Below are 17,584 nucleotides of genomic sequence, written 5' to 3'. Positions count from 1 at the left end.
CTATGTTTCGGTCGTGACTGCACATTTACGGTAGTGACAGTAATGTTTTGATAACCATCAAATTACAGAATTTTAACTCACTAAAACACTAATGATTTGCACAATAAAACATGCTAAAATTGTAATGATTTGCATAACTACTAAAATTTTGTTTATTTACCCCAAATAAATGATTATGTGTTCCCTTTTGTCACTACCAAAACAAAGATGTCAGTAACGAAACATGTGGTGAGGTTTCGGTAATGACATTTTTAGATACTTTTGAGCCTAGATCAAAGATGCTAATCAGCACATGGTTAGCTAGCACAGTTCTGAATGGTTGTACACATAAAAACTAAATCTTTTGGAATAACACCCAAAAAAGTTTGCTTAATTGCAGAAAAAAAGGTGTTTGGTAGTGATGTTCCTTAAAGTTACACACAGATTTTCAGACTTTTGAACACATTTAACTCAAAATGATGGTATCTATCTACTGTGAAACAGAGGCTATGAGAGAGAGAGAGAGAGAGAGAGAGAGACAGGAATATTTCCTTATCAAAAATGTAGAAGTGTGGTTAAAATCAGTATCAGCCAATGGACTAAATCATATAGTGTTTCCGTGACATGACAATGCGGGACATGTTTTTTTTACATAAAGTTTCATGATTTAATATAAAATATGATAAAATATTTTTAAAAACAACAATGGGAAAAAAATGCAAAAAATTATTTCAATATCATTTTCATTAGTTGAAATTTAGGGGTTAGGGTTCAGGACAGCCACCTCCCAATTGAAAGTCCCCAATAAATGACGATGTTATATATATTAAGCTTACTGATATTTCAAATATTATTGTGGGATTCAATAGATAATAGAAGGATCTTAGTCAACATCTAAAATTTGAATACTTAAATGACTTTTAAATGTGTTTTTTGGTTGGTTTTCTAACCAAAACGTTATCTATTGGTTCTTTTTTGCAACCTAAAGAGAACGTTCCCAGAACGTTCCCTGCAGGTTATTATTTTTAAATTTGATTTTTATAACCAAACTAATTAACGTTGCAGATGATACATGCCTACTTCAGAAAATGTTATGGTATATATCCAGAAAGAAACAAAACAAAAAGATAGTACCCTACTTTTAGTTAGTGTAGACAGCATTTTTGGACATCAGTTGCGATCTGAGTCAGCTGCACGCGCCGATGGTGCCCAGAAAATCCCTCTAGGTAAGACGCGCACTAGGTTTTGATTAAAAGAGGGTTTTAGAGCATTAAGTTGAGCTCTGTCAGGGAAAACAGCAGTGAGGTGCTCACGGGTCACCGACTCGGATCTTTATGGATTATTATTTTTTCTGCATCAACTGCAAATCACGTGAGATGAATGTGCAATGACAATGTCCCGACACCGAGCGGTCTCGCGCACTTCTCGAGGAACGGGCACGCTCTCACATTCCTTCATGTAACCGAGCACTTCATCGCATTTTTACTGTGTTTTCTTTCTTTTTATTTTGCTTTTTGTTTTGGTTTATTTAATAGCAATGGCTTGGCCGTGCATCAGCAGAGTCTGTTGCTTGGCTCGGTTCTGGAACCAGTTCGATAAATCGGATTTGTCGGTTCCGCTAACGATTCAGAACTACTCGGACATCGCGGAGCAGGAGGTGAGATCCGTCACCAAACTCGTTTCCACGGAACCGGCACCAAGCGTCGACTTCGTAACGCCGGAACACGCTGCTGGAGTCCGGCGGTCGCATCGGGGACGGACCGAAACGAGTTATAAACCCCGCGAGGACTACCATCCCCCGGGTGTGCCTTTCCCGAGCGTCACCCAGTATAAACAGGATTACAAACCCTGGCCCATCCCGAAGAAGGATAACTTTCCCTGGATTAGTAACGGAGGGAAAGGCGGCACTTTAACGGACAGCCCGGTGAACGGTTACTCTAACGGCACGAGTCAACCGCGGGCGGACAGACAGGAGCGGAGCGGCAGGCAGAGAGGAGGAGATCAGATCAGCTCATACAGGTACTGATGATGTTCATGCTATGGCTCCTCATGGGAGCTGTTCTTCAGCACCTCTTATTGACCGCAGCAGACTCTCAACAGTTAGTTATCATAGTCATGAGTAATGCTCGTGACTATAGGATTTTTTATTTTTATTTTATTTTAGCTTAGCCTACATAGCGAGTAAAAACATATTACGTAGAAAAAAAATCTCTATAATAATATATGAATTTCTTAAATCTTAATCATTTATATTTCATTTGATTTTAGCCTATTTAGCGAGTAAAAATATTTAACAAAGACAAAAATTCCCTGTAATAATATATGGATGAATTTATAATTTTTCTATTTTTTTAGCATATGTAGTGAGTAAAAAAAATCACAGACAAAACATCCATAATAATAATAATAATTTTCTCTATTATTAGGCTATGCACCAAATATATACGACACTAAAATAAAATGTAATAATAATAACACTTAGCCTACTGTTATTTATTTTTATTTTGTAAGACAGATAAAATGTTAATGTAGGCTACACTAGAACTGAGCTTTTGAAACAAAACAAAAATACCCACTTATAGTGTACAAAAATAAAATATGTTTGCCTGATAGCTTTCGTTCTCAACGGTTGTGCGGAGGAAAGTGTCGTTTCTTTGAAGATAGTTTGCTGTGGTGCTGTAACGGGACTGATGTGGTTGTAACGGTTGTGCATTGCAGTGATTTTCAGACAGTGTGGTCACTGTCATGCATATTTCATTTGACGGCTCGTGAAAAAAAGGAATGAAGCTAAAATAATTGCATAGAGAGTTTATCTGATGAGAACAGAATGATTTATGTACTTCATCAGCCTTTGGTTTCTAAAGGATGTGATTGTGAATGTGCTGTGATGAACATATGAAACCTTTACTTCCAGTCATTATTCACCCAAACCTTTTATAGAATCTGCAGATTTCATTTCTCTTCTAATACGGATAGTGAGAATGATTTTTAATATAGGTTATGCTGAAGTAAATCTATGGTGGGCAGTGTTGGGGAAAGTTACTTTCAAAAGTAATGCATTACAATATTGCGTTACTCCCTAAAAATGTATTTAATTGTGTTACTGAGTTACTTATGTAAAGTAACGCGTTACGTTTGCGTTACTTTTTCTCATCTGGGTTGGGCTTGCTTGTTGTTTTCTTGCTTGCTGTTAATAATAAAAAGAAAAGTTATATTTTTGGCAAATTTAAAGGCCCTTTCACACCAAAAGTGAAACGAATAAGCCTCAGGCTGAAGGAAATGCAAATTGACACCTGTACAGTAGAGGGCGCAGCTCAAACAAAGCTTACATCTGTGCTGCCATTCTGGATTGCAGAAGAATAGGATACAGGAGAAGAAAGTTCAACACTCTTACTTAAGCAATAAAAACAAAACAAAAAAAATGAAACAAATGTGATGTTTAACTAGCTTATTAGTATGGTTGATTTTGATAATCGAAGGTCAGCAGCAAATACATTGCTTTATAAAATGAGATTAAATATGCTGCATAAAGTATATTTTTGTAATCTAACATATTTAATTATTGTAGGTTTGCGTAATTTGAGTTTGCATTTCGAGGAATACTCAATATTTCGAGGAATACTGTTTTTGTGCACGTGATATGAGTAAATGCATGTTCACATTTAGTCTAGAATTACAATAACATCATATTCACACAACGCACACATCTCTGACCTTACTCCTAATTTCTCTTGACAAGAGAGGTGTCAGTCTATGGGAAAACAAACTTCTGAAAAAATGTTTGAAAAAATAATCCAGATATTTTGTTGTAAATTTTAAAGTAATGCATTACTTTACTAGTTACTTGAAAAAGTAATCTGATTACATAACTTCCATTACTTGTAATGCATTACCCCCAGCACTGATGGAGGGCACCTGTTGCTCTCATTTTGCAGCTTGATTTTAACTCAGCCCGTCATCTGCTGCTCTTATCTGCAGCTCCTCAGTGCTCCCTATCTGTCTTTTTCTCTCTCTCTCTGTCTGATACATTTTTATCTTTCTCTGGAATCAGACAGGAGTACCAGCCTTGGTCTGGAGCCCGGCCGCAAAAGCCTGCCCACAAACGGCCCACGTTCCTGGGTACAGGTGCTGACGAGCCCCCGCCGGAGACCAGCTACCAGGCCGCCTTCAGCCCAGATGCACACAGACACATGGACATCGTTCCGGAGACCAGCACACACGGTCTGTCAGAGAAAGCACACACACACAGGCCAGACATCAGCATGAAACCAGAGGTGAGTGTGACGACAGATCTGAGGAGACGTAAGGAGAAGAGAAGGAGAACAAATCTGACAGAGCGCTGATGTGACAGAAAGATCAACAAAAGTGCAAAATTTCAAACCATGCTCAGCAGAATGAGAATGAAGTGGATACTTTCATAGGGTATTTTAACTATGTCACTTTATTTTAAGGTGAAGTAGTAACATTGTACTTGCTCAAATAAGTACTGAGTAATATTAATTAACTACATGTACTTACTATAGAGTTATATATATATATAGTAAATATGAGCAAAGGCGGCTGTGAAAAAAAATCTGCATTGTTTATCTTTTTGATCTTTCATTCAAAAAAATTCACAAAATTCTAACCTTTCATTGAAGGAAAAGAATTGAACGGGGGGGGGGGGAGCTCATTATGAAATAAATGTTTTTCTCCAATACACGTTTGCCACAATTATTGGCATCCCTAGAAATTCTTCTGAGTAAAATATCTCTGAAGTATATTCCCATTCACATTTACATTTTTTAGCACACCAGGGTGACTAGGAGCATGAAATTGAGCAGCCATGACTTCCTGTTCCACAGGAGTACAAATATGTGTAAACACAAAGGCCAAATCCCCTTAATCATTCATCACAATGAGAAAAAACAAATAATATAGTTCTGATGTGCAGCAAAAGATCGTTGAGCTTCACAAAATAGAAAATGGGTATAAGAAAAAAGCTAACGCATTGAAAATCCCTATTTCCACCATCAGGGAAATAATTAAGAAGTTTCAATCAACTAAAGATGTTACAAATGTGCCTGGAAGAGGACGTGTGTCTAAGTCATCCTAATGCGCATTGAGGAGGAAAGTTTGAGTGGCCAAAGACTCTTCAAGGATCACAGCTGGAGAATTGCAGAAATTAGTTGACCTGAACCCTAAAGAAAATGAGTGGAGTGAACTGAAGAGAAGAAGCACCAACATGGAGCTGGAATCTGAAGGATCTGGAGAGATTCTGTATGGAGGAATGGTCTCTGATCTCTCCTCAAGTGTTCTCCAAACTCATCAGGCATTATAGAAGAAGACTCAGAGCTGTTATCTTGGCAAAAGGACATTGCAATAATTGGGTGCCAATAATTGTGGCCAACATGAACAAGAGAAAAACATTTATTTCATAATGAGCTTTTCCACCCATTTTCAATTGTTTTACTTAAATGAAAGGTTAGAATTTTGTGAATTTTTTGAATGAAAGATCAAAAAGATAAACAATGCAGATTTATTTTCACAGCCGCCTTTGCTCATATTTACTAAGGGTGCCAATATTTGTGGAGGACACTGTATACACTATATATATATATACTTTAGTAATAACAGTAAATGATGCATATATATATATATATATATATATATATATATATATATATATATATATACGTACACACACACACACACACACACACACACACACACACATTATTCTATATATACTGTATATATTTTAAGAAATTAATACTTTAATTAGAAAGGACATTAAATAAATGCTGTTCTTTTGAACTTTCTATTCATCAAAGAATCCTGAGAAAAAATATCACTGTTTCCACAAAAATATGAAGCAGCACAACTGCCAACATCGATAATAATAAGAAATGTTTCTCAAGCATCAAATCAGTATATTAGATTGATTTCTGAAGGATCATGTGACTCTGAAGGATCATGTGACACTGAAGACTGGAGTAATGATGCTGAAAAATCAGCTTTGATCACAGGAATAAATTACATTTTAAAATATATTCAATTAGAAAACAGCTATTTTAAATAGTAATAATATTTCACAATATTACTGTTTTTACTGCATTTATGATCAATTAAATGTAGCCTTGGCAAGCATAAGAGACTTCTTTCAAAAAAATTAAAAAAAACTTGCCATTCCCAAACTTTTGAATGGTAGTGTATAGGTCAATATATAACACTATAGAATATAATAATAACTTAGAATATAGTCATATAAAAGTAGTATATTACAACAACAAAGCACTAATGCAGAAATTAATTACTACTACATTTACTGATAATAATAATTATATGGACAGAAATGTTTAATATTTGTAATGTACAAAATAAAGGCCACTAAAATAGCATAAAATAAACAATTTAAGTAAAATATTAAAACAGATAATATACATACAAAATATTTAAATAAAAATTAAATATTGTTTTATTATTTATAAATATGATTATGTGAGGAACAGACTGAAACTGAATACATTTTTATACTCCTAAAATTCTAACATTAATAAACATGAAATAGAAGCCTACAGGGCAAAAGTACAGGACAGTTTCAGCAGAAATATGCACAATTTTATAGTTGTGAAAGCATTTGCATGAATTATTCATGTTTGATATTTGAGCTGTAAAGTTGACAAATCATCCTTTTGAAGTGGGTTTACTTCAAGGTACTTTCTAGGTAGATGAACTTACTGACGTCATTAGTTACCGTAACATTTTGACAAGTCAAAATGACTTTCTGTGGTACTCCTCATCAGCATGCCAGAGTTTAAATTGTATTTAACCCACAATTATATAAGCAGAGATATTTATTTGCATAACCTTTTGGGTTCACCTATGAAATCAAGCCTAATATGCAATCAAATGACATTGGTTATTTAACACTGACCCTTTCTGGGACAAATGAGAGTTTTAGGTCACAGTCTTTGGGGCTGATCTGGTAAATGTCATTTTCTCTGTATCGACTAGCACTGATTCACTGGGGTTATGTAACCAGTGACCCGCTCCTCTGTCCCGTTATGTGAATCTAGTCTGAGTGCTACCTGTCGATAATAATCCAAACTAACTGTGAAACTGCTGAAGCTTTTGCACATCAGTCAGTAAAGCAGAGCTCTTTAACCCTGCTCCTGGAGACCCACTGTCCACCAAACGAGCAGGATTGAAGACCTCTGCAGTAAAGTATGCACTAATTAGGGTTCATTTAGTCCGTACTCTCTGGATAACCCATGCATGCTGTCATACCTCATGCATGACCAGTGAGAAAAGAAGCACCCAATGCCAGGAGTCTGAGGCAGATCTGTGATCATTTGTGGTGGGTGATGTAATTGTGCTCCTGGTGTCAGGTTTAAATGGCTCTGTTATTGAGTTGTAACTTTTCCCGTCATAACCTCTGCACTGCTCTATTTGTCAGGCTGTCATATAGATCCACTAGTCTGATGTATTTTTTTATGATGATTGTACAGTCTCATATCCCTCCCCACTGTAGTTGGATCTTCACGAGAGATTTTAACACATACGATTGCGAGAACCCTGATAATGTTGAACATGCGGCTTTTGGCATACTATGTAGTAGGCTTGTGGTCTCTTTCAAATCATATCAGAGGGACCTTTCTTTCTTCTATATTGTTTTTTATAAAGTTTTTTTCATTTGTATGTCCATGAGGCTGATATGCTTACATTTTGTGGGTTAGGTGTGTGTAACTGTACTGTTAGAGTCTAATTCACTGGAGACTTTGCGTGACTGAGCCAGCTGGCATTATTTTAGCCATCCCAAGGGTTTAACTCATACACAGCTCATCCTGCCCTCCCAATCTCCCTCCAGATGATGCATCTAATTTAAAGGCCCTCTGAAGAGTGTTGGAACGCACAGCATTATTCAATGTGTTGACGTAATTTCAACTGAAACGGGAATAAAGGGCGATATATTGTGTAGAAACTAATAAATGTGTGAGCAAATGACCGATTTCAGCGTGTGTAAGAGTGTAGGAGGAGGCGGGACTTCAGATTCTAGAGAGCATTTTATTGGACCAAAGATTTGACGAGAGACTGAAGTGCGATGTGATGTCATGAAAATCCGTGATCCATTTTAGCAGAAGTGAGAGACTGTAATCTGCTTATATCTCCTAAATGCGAATTTTGTCATTGTTTTGGAACACACCAGCTTATTCGTAACCTTAAGGCTAACATATTCCTTTTTTAGCTTTTAAAGGTGCCTAGATTCAAAAATTGAATTTACCTTGGCATAGTTAAATAACAAGAGTTCAGTACATGGAAATGACATACAGTGATTCTCAAACACCATTGTTTCCTCCTCCTTATATAAATCTCATTTGTTTAAACGACCTCCGAAGAACAGGCGAATCTCAACATAACACCGACTGTTACGTAACAGTCGGGGTGTACGCCCCCAATATTTGCATAATGCCAGCCCATGTTCAAGGGATTACACAAGCCAGTATTAACGTCTGGAGCTGCACACAGCCGAATCATCAGACTAGGTAAGCAAGAACAACAGCGAAAAATGGCAGATGGAGCAATAATAACTGACATGATCCATGATAACATCATATTTTTACTGATATTTGTAAATTGTCTTTCTAAATGTTTAGTTAGAATGTTGCTAATGTACTGTTAAATGAGGTTAAAGTTACCATCGTTTCTTACTGTATTCACGGAGACAAGAGAGCCGTCGCTATTTTCATTTTTTAAACACTTGCAGTCTGTAATGATGCATAAACACAACTTCATTCTTTATAAATCTCTCCAACAGTGTAGCATTAGCCGTTAGCCACGGAGTACAGCCTCAAATTCACTCAGAATAAAACGTTAACATCCAAATAAATACTTTACTCACATAATTCGAAGCATGTATACAGCATGTATGACGAACATCTTGTAAAGATCCATTTGAGGGTTATATTAGCTGTGTGAACTTTGTAAATGCGCTGTAATATAGTCGACAGCTCGTGTGGCAGGGAGCACGCGATTTAAGGGGGCTGCGCCGAGTGTAAATCAGTGCATTGTTAATGATGCCCCAAAATAGGCAGTTAAAAAAATTAATTTAAAAAAATCTATGGGGTATTTTGAGCTGAAACTTCACAGACACATTTAGGGGACACCTTAGACTTATATTACATCTTGTGAAAAAGCATTCTTGGGCACCTTTAAGCTAAAAAACTTTAATTGTAAAAGGCAGACTGACCGTCCAATGTTCTTAAACACTTATTTGAGAGACAAAACCAGATGATCATTCTTAAAGGTCCCGTTTTTCGTGGTTTTTTGAAGCTTTGATTGTGTTTATAGTGTGCAATATAACATGTGTTCATGTTTCGCGTGTAAAAAAAACAGTATTTTTCACATAATTTACTTATCTGTATACCGCTGTTTCCACTGTCATAAAAACGGGCTGATGACTTCCTTGTTCTATGAAGTCCCTCCTTCAGAAATACGTAACGAGTTCTGATTGTGCCAGCGGTTCCTGTGTTGTGATTCGACAGCAGCTTAGCGCTCCTTGCCCGGAAAGGTCACGCCTCTTACCATAACGTGGAGATGCACGCGCTCAGTGTTATTGTAAACATGTCTTTAATTTTACCCTATCAATTTGAGCCGGAATCAGACTCGGTGATTGGACTGCGGGATGAAAATAACAGCGTTTCGACGACATGGCGACTTCTGTTAAATAGAATATCTCGCTTGGCATTGAACTTTGAGCTTTAAAATTTTATAGATTTTATTTATACTCTAACAACAACATTACACACTAACTAAAGTTTGAAACATGGGATCACGAAGAACGGGACCTTTTAATTCTTCTTAAAATAATTTTCTACAAGACCACCAGTTTATTATGGAAGCTTATTTCTGGCACAGAATAAAAAAAAGTTTTGACTTTTTATCTCACAATTCTGAATTTTTTTTCTCGCAATTGCAAGTTTATATCTCAGTTCTGAGAAAGAAGTTAGAATAGCAGGATATAACCTCGCAATTGTGAGAAAAAAATTCTGACTTTTTTTCTCAGAATTGTGATATAAAGTAGCAATTGCGAGAAAAAAGTCGCAATCACCTTTTTCAACTAAAAATTAAATGCTTTTTCATTATCATTATTGTTCATTAACACAACAACAACATTTTGAGGGACTGTAAATGCAAACTTTTGAAAACGGGATGCAAAGTGGAAGTTTTTGAATATAAAGTACTGTTATTGTCTCCGTGTAAACTACAAAAACACGAGTTTGTGAAAACGGTGATGTCACGCACATGTGAATTACATGTTTAGTCTATAGGCGCATAGAGTTTCTTTACAAAGTGACATCGCCATCTACTGGCCTGGTATGAATAATACAGTATTTTTAATCGTTTTCGCAGATCTGTGTGAACAGGAATTGCTTTGACAACACTGCTGTCTGTACACAAAAAACACAAAGGGAAATCTTTTCCATTATTAGTACATCGTTGTCATGTAAACGTACCCTCATTTTTTATTCTCTGGATGAAACAAGCTTCCATAGTTTATTACAACCTCCATGAAATCAAGAAAATGTAATCATATACTGTTTGTTATTAAAATAATTAATTGCATTATAGTCATCTCACTGAGGCCATTTACACCACACCAATTTCAATGAAAAACATAAAACTTTTATGCTTTTTGACCATTCAGTTACACGATAACAGCGTTTTGGGGGCCAGAAAATGCAAACATTTGAAAGCTGGTTTTAAAGTGCAGGTTTTTGAAAACAGTACCATTATCGTCTCCTTGTAAACTACAAAAATGTGCATTTGTGAAAACAGTGACATAAGTATTATGAGTTCAGTAGTGTTTCTTTACAAAGCGACATCGCCAACTACTGGCCTGGCATACAGCATTTTTAGTCGTTTTCGCCGCGATTGATCCGTGTGAATGGGGATCATTTTGAAAACGTTGTCATCTGTAGGCGAAAAATGCAAAAACGTTTCAGTTTTTAGTACATCGTTGTCATGTAAACGTACCCTAAATGAGGTCATGGATCACACCCTGCTGATGAACTGTTGAGTTGGATCGACTGTGTTATATAAAACGATTGAAAGTGTGCAGGGTTCCAGGAGCAAGACTTTGAGAAACATGGTTATAGACATCAAACCTGCGCAGATTTCACAGTGAATAAATCCCAGGGTTTCGTAAGCTGTAATGTAACCTTAAATGACAGTTAAACATATTATATAAGCTTTTAAGTTGACTTCAATTTTCCTATGTCAGCACTCTGTCCCTGAAGGTTAGCAGTCCGCGTGTCATATGACAGACTGAGAACAAGGCCATGTTCAAAATGGAATATTACTGTACTATATACTGCATACTAGGGCTGGGTATAGAGTACCTCAGGGATGATGTGTTTTTGTAGGCAAAACCCGGAAGCGAGTTAACATTTTAGGACTTCCGGTTCCATTGCCTCGAAGTCTATGGGTTTAATCACCTGAAATAAGGTCTGTGGTTAACCAAGCGTCTAAATATTTTCATGTTTTGATTTATGACATAAAACACACCAGTTATAACCCGCTTGTGATTTTTTTTAAACCTTTTTTGGTCCTTAAAATGGCGGTTGCTAACAAATTGCTAAAAGGGACTACTTCCTTTGGCGGGGACTTTAGACGTCATCATGACAAACAGGACATTTGGACAGCATTTCTCATGAAAAAGTGGATAAGTATTCATTCACAGCGCAGATCATAATCAGCGAGCATATTTTAAATTAAAGTTTGAGGAAGTTTGGTGGTGGTGACGTTGATCCGCGACCATGGTGTGCTGTAGTCCGTTTATAGCCTACTGTTAGCTTTTTATATCTGACCACTTTATTTAGGCTTCAAAATGATTAATGTTGTGTTAACTTGTAAAGATTATCTTGATAGACAAAACGTGTAAGTGTCATAACCCTTTGTTAAACACAGAGCTTATTTTTTGCGATTTTCCAAAAGTCTATGGGAAAAATGCATAGGTTTTCGATCGAGGGAACCCGTGCAACGCTAACTTCCAGGTTGGCCTACAAAAACATGTCATCCCTGAGGTACTCTATTGACACTCTATTTTCACGACTCGATTACTATTCAGATGCTTTTGATTTGATTTCGATTCAATTCGATATCGATTATTTTGGATGTAGTATTTCAGTTACAGTACATTGCAAATTTTCTAGAGGAAAAAAATCAATCAACTAATGCTGTAAACTACACGTGTAAGTCAGTTGGTACTACTATAATAATATTGAAGGTTAAATTAATTTATTTATGTAAACACTTAAATTACACTCAATGTTTTTATTATAAATAAAGTTTAGAATTACATAATCATATTTCTACTCCAATTAGTTTTTTTTTTAAATATAAACATTTAAATTGCAGCTGTCAATAACTGACTTATTCAAAGATGCATTAAATATTCAAGAACATTAATGGTGCCCTAGAACGTTCTTTCACAAGATGTAATATAAGTCTAAGGTGTCCCCTGAATGTGTCTGTGAAGTTTCAGCTCAAAATACCCCATAGATTTTTTTTTTTATTAAAAAAATAATAAAAGCTCTCGACTATAAAACAGTGCATAAACAAAGTTAACACAGCTAATATAATCCTCAAATGGATCTTTACAAAATGTTCGTCATGCATGCTGCATGCATACATCGGATCATGTGAGTATAGTATTTATTTGGATGTTTACATTTGATTCTGAATGAGTTTGATAGTGCTCCGTGGCTAACGGACTAAAGCTAACATTACACACTGTTGGAGAGATTTATAAAGAATGAAGTTGTGTTTATGAATTATACAGACTGCAAGTGTTTAATAATGAAAATAACGACAGTCTTGTCTCCGTGAATACAGTAAGAAACGATGGTAACTTTAACCACATTTAACAGTACATTAGCAACATGCTAACAAAACATTTAGAAAGACAATTCACTATTACTAAAAACATCCTGATAGCATGGATCATGTCAGTTATTATTGCTCCATCTGACATTTTTCGCTATTGTTTGTGCTTGCTTACCTAGTCTGATGATTCGGCTGTGCTGCTCCAGACATTAATACTGGCTTGTGTAATGCCTTGAACATGGGCTGGCATATGCAAATATTGGGGTCATAATGATCCCGACTGTTACGTAACAGTCGGTGTTATGTTGAGATTCGCCTGTTTTCCGGAGATCTTTTAAACAAATGAGATTTACATAAGAAGGAGGAAACAATGGAGTTTGAAACTCAATGTATGTCTTTTCCATGTACTGAACTCTTGTTATTCAATTATGCCAAGGTAAATTAAATTTTTGATTCTAGGGCACCTTTAAAAATTTAAATGAATATGTAATGGCGCATAGCTATATTTATCAGAATGTTGCTTTCTAGGGTACACTTTTCTAGCTGACAAATGAGTTTATGGTCACTGAATATGTTTTCTGAGGTAAATGTAACATTACGTGACATATTGTTTACTAGTTGTTTTATTGACGTCTTTCGAGGTTGAAACACTGATAGAGCTATTACACGAGACATGATACGGATTTACTGTATATAGATATTTAGACGTACTGTATATTTTAACATACTGGTATTAAAACGGAAGAGAGGATGTTAACACACGCTCGTGCTGCCGCTTCTCTTTAACTGAGGCGCTAAAGTCACGTCACATTAAACAGCGCCAAAACGGTAGGCTGTTTATTTTTTGAATCTCATAATAAGATGGACATCATTTGAAATCTGAGACTTTGCTTCATATCAAACGTAACAAAGCACAAAGATTATTACGATTTATTGAATGGGAGGCGCTATATATTCTGCTCGTTCATCAACTGAAAACAGACTAATCGATTCTTGAGATATAAGAATCAATATCGGTTCGTAAAAATGAGAATCAATTAAAATCGAGAAATCGATATATTTTTTTTACCCAGCCCTACTGCATACTATATATTTTAAAATGTAATTTATACCTGTGGTGCAAAACTGAATTTTCAGCATCATTACTCCAGTCTTCAGTGTCACATGATCCTTCAGAAATCATTCTAATGCTGATTTGCTGCTCAAGAAACATTTCTTAATATCAATGCTGAAAACAGTTAACATTTTTGTTGAAACCATGATTTTTTTTTTTTTTTTAGGATTCTTTGAATAGATGACATTTTCAATAAATGCTAATCTTTTAAAACATTATAAATATCTTTATAAATCTCACTTTTGACCAATTTAATGTCTTTTCTGAATAAAATATTCATTTCTTTGGGGAAAAAAAACTGATATAAGTAATTATATCTTGTCATTTCTGAAATAATTATTTTACCTTTTAAGTCTTGGCAGTCTCAATGGACACATTTGCATACTGTGCACAATATTAAGATGTCTTAACGCCATGTTGTAAATAACTATTTTGAACTGTAAAAAGCATGCTTTTAGAACTTGAAAGTACGTGTAGATATGTTATTTTCTGTCTGCGTCCGAAATAGCACTCTCTTGAGTTGGTTTTATTACTGTGACTTATTTTGAGTAAGTACTTACTTTGTGACCACTAAAAAAGTATGTTCTATATAGTATGAATGTGTGGAGTGTGAATGTAATCCGGACATACTACATTTGCCATGTTGTCATTATCATGTCATGTGACCTACCAGCGTCAGTTGCGTTGCTTCACTGCCATTCATAAATCCTCTCCCGTGGCCTCATGGGATAGTAAAGTGCCCATCGTATGCACACAATTACGGCACGGCATGAACGCAGCATTATTTATTCATAAAGCATTTTCAACATTAGTTGGTAGCTGAAGACCTGAGGTATGAACAGTGTCTGCTGCTTTTATTAAGTCTGTGTGACTGAGGGTGTCGAGTTCTAGAAACGCTTAACAGTGTGAGAGTGTGTGTGAGAGAAAAAGATTTAGTAGATGATAAATCTTATTTTCACCTCACTGCTTGGCTTCTCATATAGCAAACTCTTCTTAGATGTCCTCTAGCCAGAAAGTGAAACAATCTGAGAGAGAGAGAGAGAAAACAAGACAAAGGACAAAAATAGATGGAGGCAGGGTGGAAGGAGATTGGTTCTTTTTCAACTTACATTTTAGATGAAAATTGTGAATTTAAAGTGATATTTCACACAAAAATGAAAATTATCCAATGATTTACTCACCCTCAAGCCATCCTAGGTGTATATGACTATCTTCTTTCAGATGAACACAATCAGAGATATATTTAAAAATATCTTTAGTCCTCCAATGTTTATAATGGTTGTGAATAGGGGGGGGCGTGTTTTGAAGTAAAAAATAATGCATCCATACATAAAAAAAAAAGTAATCCATACAACTCCAGGGGGTTATTAAAGGTCTTCTGAAGCAAATCGATGTGTTTTTGGTAAGAGAAATATACATATTTAAAACTTTATAAATTCAAATAACTAGCTTCCGGCGGGCGACCGTACGCAGAATGCGCAAGCCGACTTGCGCAAATGAGTAACCCGTGGCTTGATGTATGACGCAGGATGTAGTATCGAAATCTGCCGACATTCCCCTTTAAAATTTCTCGTTTAACACAGTGTCCTAACCAGACGTCCCGCGACAAGCGATAAAAGGTATCTTTTCCAAGTTAATTTGAGTTTTTATCCTAACCAGCCGCGACGGCGACACGCGAATTCTATTTTAGAAATGGTTTCTATTTCTCCGTGACGTCGCGGCTGAAACACCAACACAAAGAATGGCAATGATAATATCAGGTACTGTTTATATGCTTTATTTAATGTTAAAAGCGTCTAATGTGAGTTTGAATATTGTTCTGTGTTCCTAGCTTTTTAGCTGTAATGTAAACAACACTGGCAAATTCACCTCAGATCTTGAAAATAAATAAATGGGCACAAGAACGTTCTGTCAACTCAATGGGAACTAACAAGTGTATTCTATGACAAAGATTGGTTCAGTCATTCTGTTATGTACTTTAAATAATGTTTACTAAGTACTTGCCCATTTCATTGTGTCTGCTGTGCTCTTGCCGAGAGAGCCCACCGACATTCTCTTCTGATTAGCCGTGGTTTTTGACTGATTTTATTGCTTCTCATTTTCGTGTCGCGTCTAGTGTGGACAGTGAAACTTGCTCGTCTCTGGAATCTTATCGCCTCGCGTCTGTTTAGGACACATTAGCCTTCTAATTCGTGACCGGTGTTTTGTTTTGCTCTCTCTTCTCCGCCTCCGCATTCGTCATTGCGTCCAGGTTGAAGGTTGCTCTTCCGTCCAAATTCTGCGTATGGTCGTCCGCTAGAAGCTAGTTATTTGAATTTAGTTTTAAATATGGATATTTTTCTTGCAAAAATGCATCGCTTCACTTAACAAGGCTTTTATTAACCCTCTGGATCCATATGGATTTCTTTTTTTTATGGATAGATGCATTATTTTTTTCTTCAAAATGCGGCCCCACCATTAACAACCATTATATAAACCTTCGAGGACTAAGGATATTTTTAAATATATCTCTGATTGTGTTCGTCTGAAAGAAGATAGTCATATACACCTAGGATGGCTTGAGGGTGAGTAAATCATGGGATAATTTTTATTTTTGGGTGAACTATCCCTTTTAAATTTATTTATAAAAGCAGCACATTTAAAAAAAAAAATACAAAAAACAATTCAACCTTTCTATCACAGTAATAAGTTACATTTTAAAATATATTAAAACAGAAAATGGTTCATTTGAAAGGTAATATTTCATCAATACTACTGTTTTTAATGTATTTATCAAATAAATGCAATTATTTTTAATATTATTATTATTTATTTTTTAACACATTGATGTTAACAAAAATGTTCTTATGTGTGACAGGAGCCGAAGACTAAACTGTCACCAAATCCATCTGCCGTCTTTCAAAGCAAATCCAGGATCTTCAACATATGATCCATCAAGCTCCCCACATTCACGTCTGATTCAGCCTTTCACTAGAAGAGAAAACCATTTCGAAAAAGAAGGAATGTCTAAAGAGACACCTGAATGTTGGGAAACTGGAGTTATTCTGCGAGACTAGGACAATCAGAGGAAGAAAATGCCTGAGGATGAATAGAGACAGTTTCAATGAAGAGCAAAATCAGTAAAACGGGCTTCTCTAAATCATTCCACTGAAGAAATTACAGAACCAGAGGAGTTTTGCTGGAAACTTACACAATGTAAAGTCTATGCAAGATAATGTATGCTTCAAATGTCAACCATCTACTGGAAGGATATGTTTGTAAGACACGTCAGGTTTAAGAGTGAGAGAAAGAGTGTGTGTGTGTGACTGGGAAAGTTTTCAGGCCTCAAATTCTGCTCGCCCTGTTCCTGCTGAATGAATATCTGCATGTTTCCTAATAGTTTTATGAATCGATTGAATATGCACATTTAGAAATGTTTAAATGAAAAATGTAATCTGGTAACTCAATGTCTGGGGGTGTGTGTGTGTGTGTATCCTGTACAAACCTTTGTTAATAGCATTATTTTGTATATAGTGATGTTGGTCTGCCTTTATCGATCTGTTAATGTCTGCCTGAGGATGCCTGGTACTTCTAATCACCTTTCTTGCTCCAGACTCACTAGCCCTTTATGAAACCCACATAAAG

The 17,584-nt window shown here is 36.0% G+C and overlaps 1 protein-coding gene across 3 annotated transcripts; it reads left to right on the top strand.

Moving 5' to 3' along the window:
* Nucleotides 1-539: 539 nt before the first annotated feature.
* On the top strand, nucleotides 540-16,949 carry map6d1 (MAP6 domain containing 1). 3 transcript variants are annotated; one of them, XM_048162561.1, is made up of 3 exons: nucleotides 540-1,998; nucleotides 4,031-4,200; nucleotides 16,818-16,949. In XM_048162561.1, the coding sequence occupies exons 1-3, from the start codon at nucleotides 1,517-1,519 to the stop codon at nucleotides 16,829-16,831; spliced, it is 666 nt and encodes a 221-aa protein (XP_048018518.1). In that variant the 5' UTR covers nucleotides 540-1,516; the 3' UTR covers nucleotides 16,832-16,949. The 3 variants fall into 3 exon arrangements, with proteins under 3 accessions (XP_048018518.1, XP_048018517.1, XP_048018516.1); XM_048162560.1 differs by having other exon boundaries at nucleotides 911-1,998; nucleotides 4,049-4,253; XM_048162559.1 differs by having other exon boundaries at nucleotides 1,048-1,998; nucleotides 4,031-4,253.
* Nucleotides 16,950-17,584: the final 635 nt, after the last annotated feature.

The sequence above is a fragment of the Megalobrama amblycephala genome, linkage group LG17 (genome assembly GCF_018812025.1).
Source record: "Megalobrama amblycephala isolate DHTTF-2021 linkage group LG17, ASM1881202v1, whole genome shotgun sequence".
In the NCBI taxonomy this organism is placed as follows: Eukaryota; Metazoa; Chordata; class Actinopteri; order Cypriniformes; family Xenocyprididae; genus Megalobrama; species Megalobrama amblycephala.
Note: the sequence above shows the minus strand (reverse complement) of the source record. Positions and strands in the feature narration are given on the sequence as shown.

Bases quoted from the DNA above. Each gene is read 5' to 3' on its own strand.
- map6d1 (XM_048162559.1), top strand. From the start codon at position 1,517: ATGGCTTGGCCGTGCATCAGCAGAGTCTGTTGCTTGGCTCGGTTCTGG. The intron at 1,999-4,030 runs GTACTGATGATG...CTCTGGAATCAG, and splicing joins GATCAGATCAGCTCATACAG to ACAGGAGTACCAGCCTTGGT. The intron at 4,254-16,817 runs GTGAGTGTGACG...TATGTGTGACAG, and splicing joins ACATCAGCATGAAACCAGAG to GAGCCGAAGACTAAACTGTC.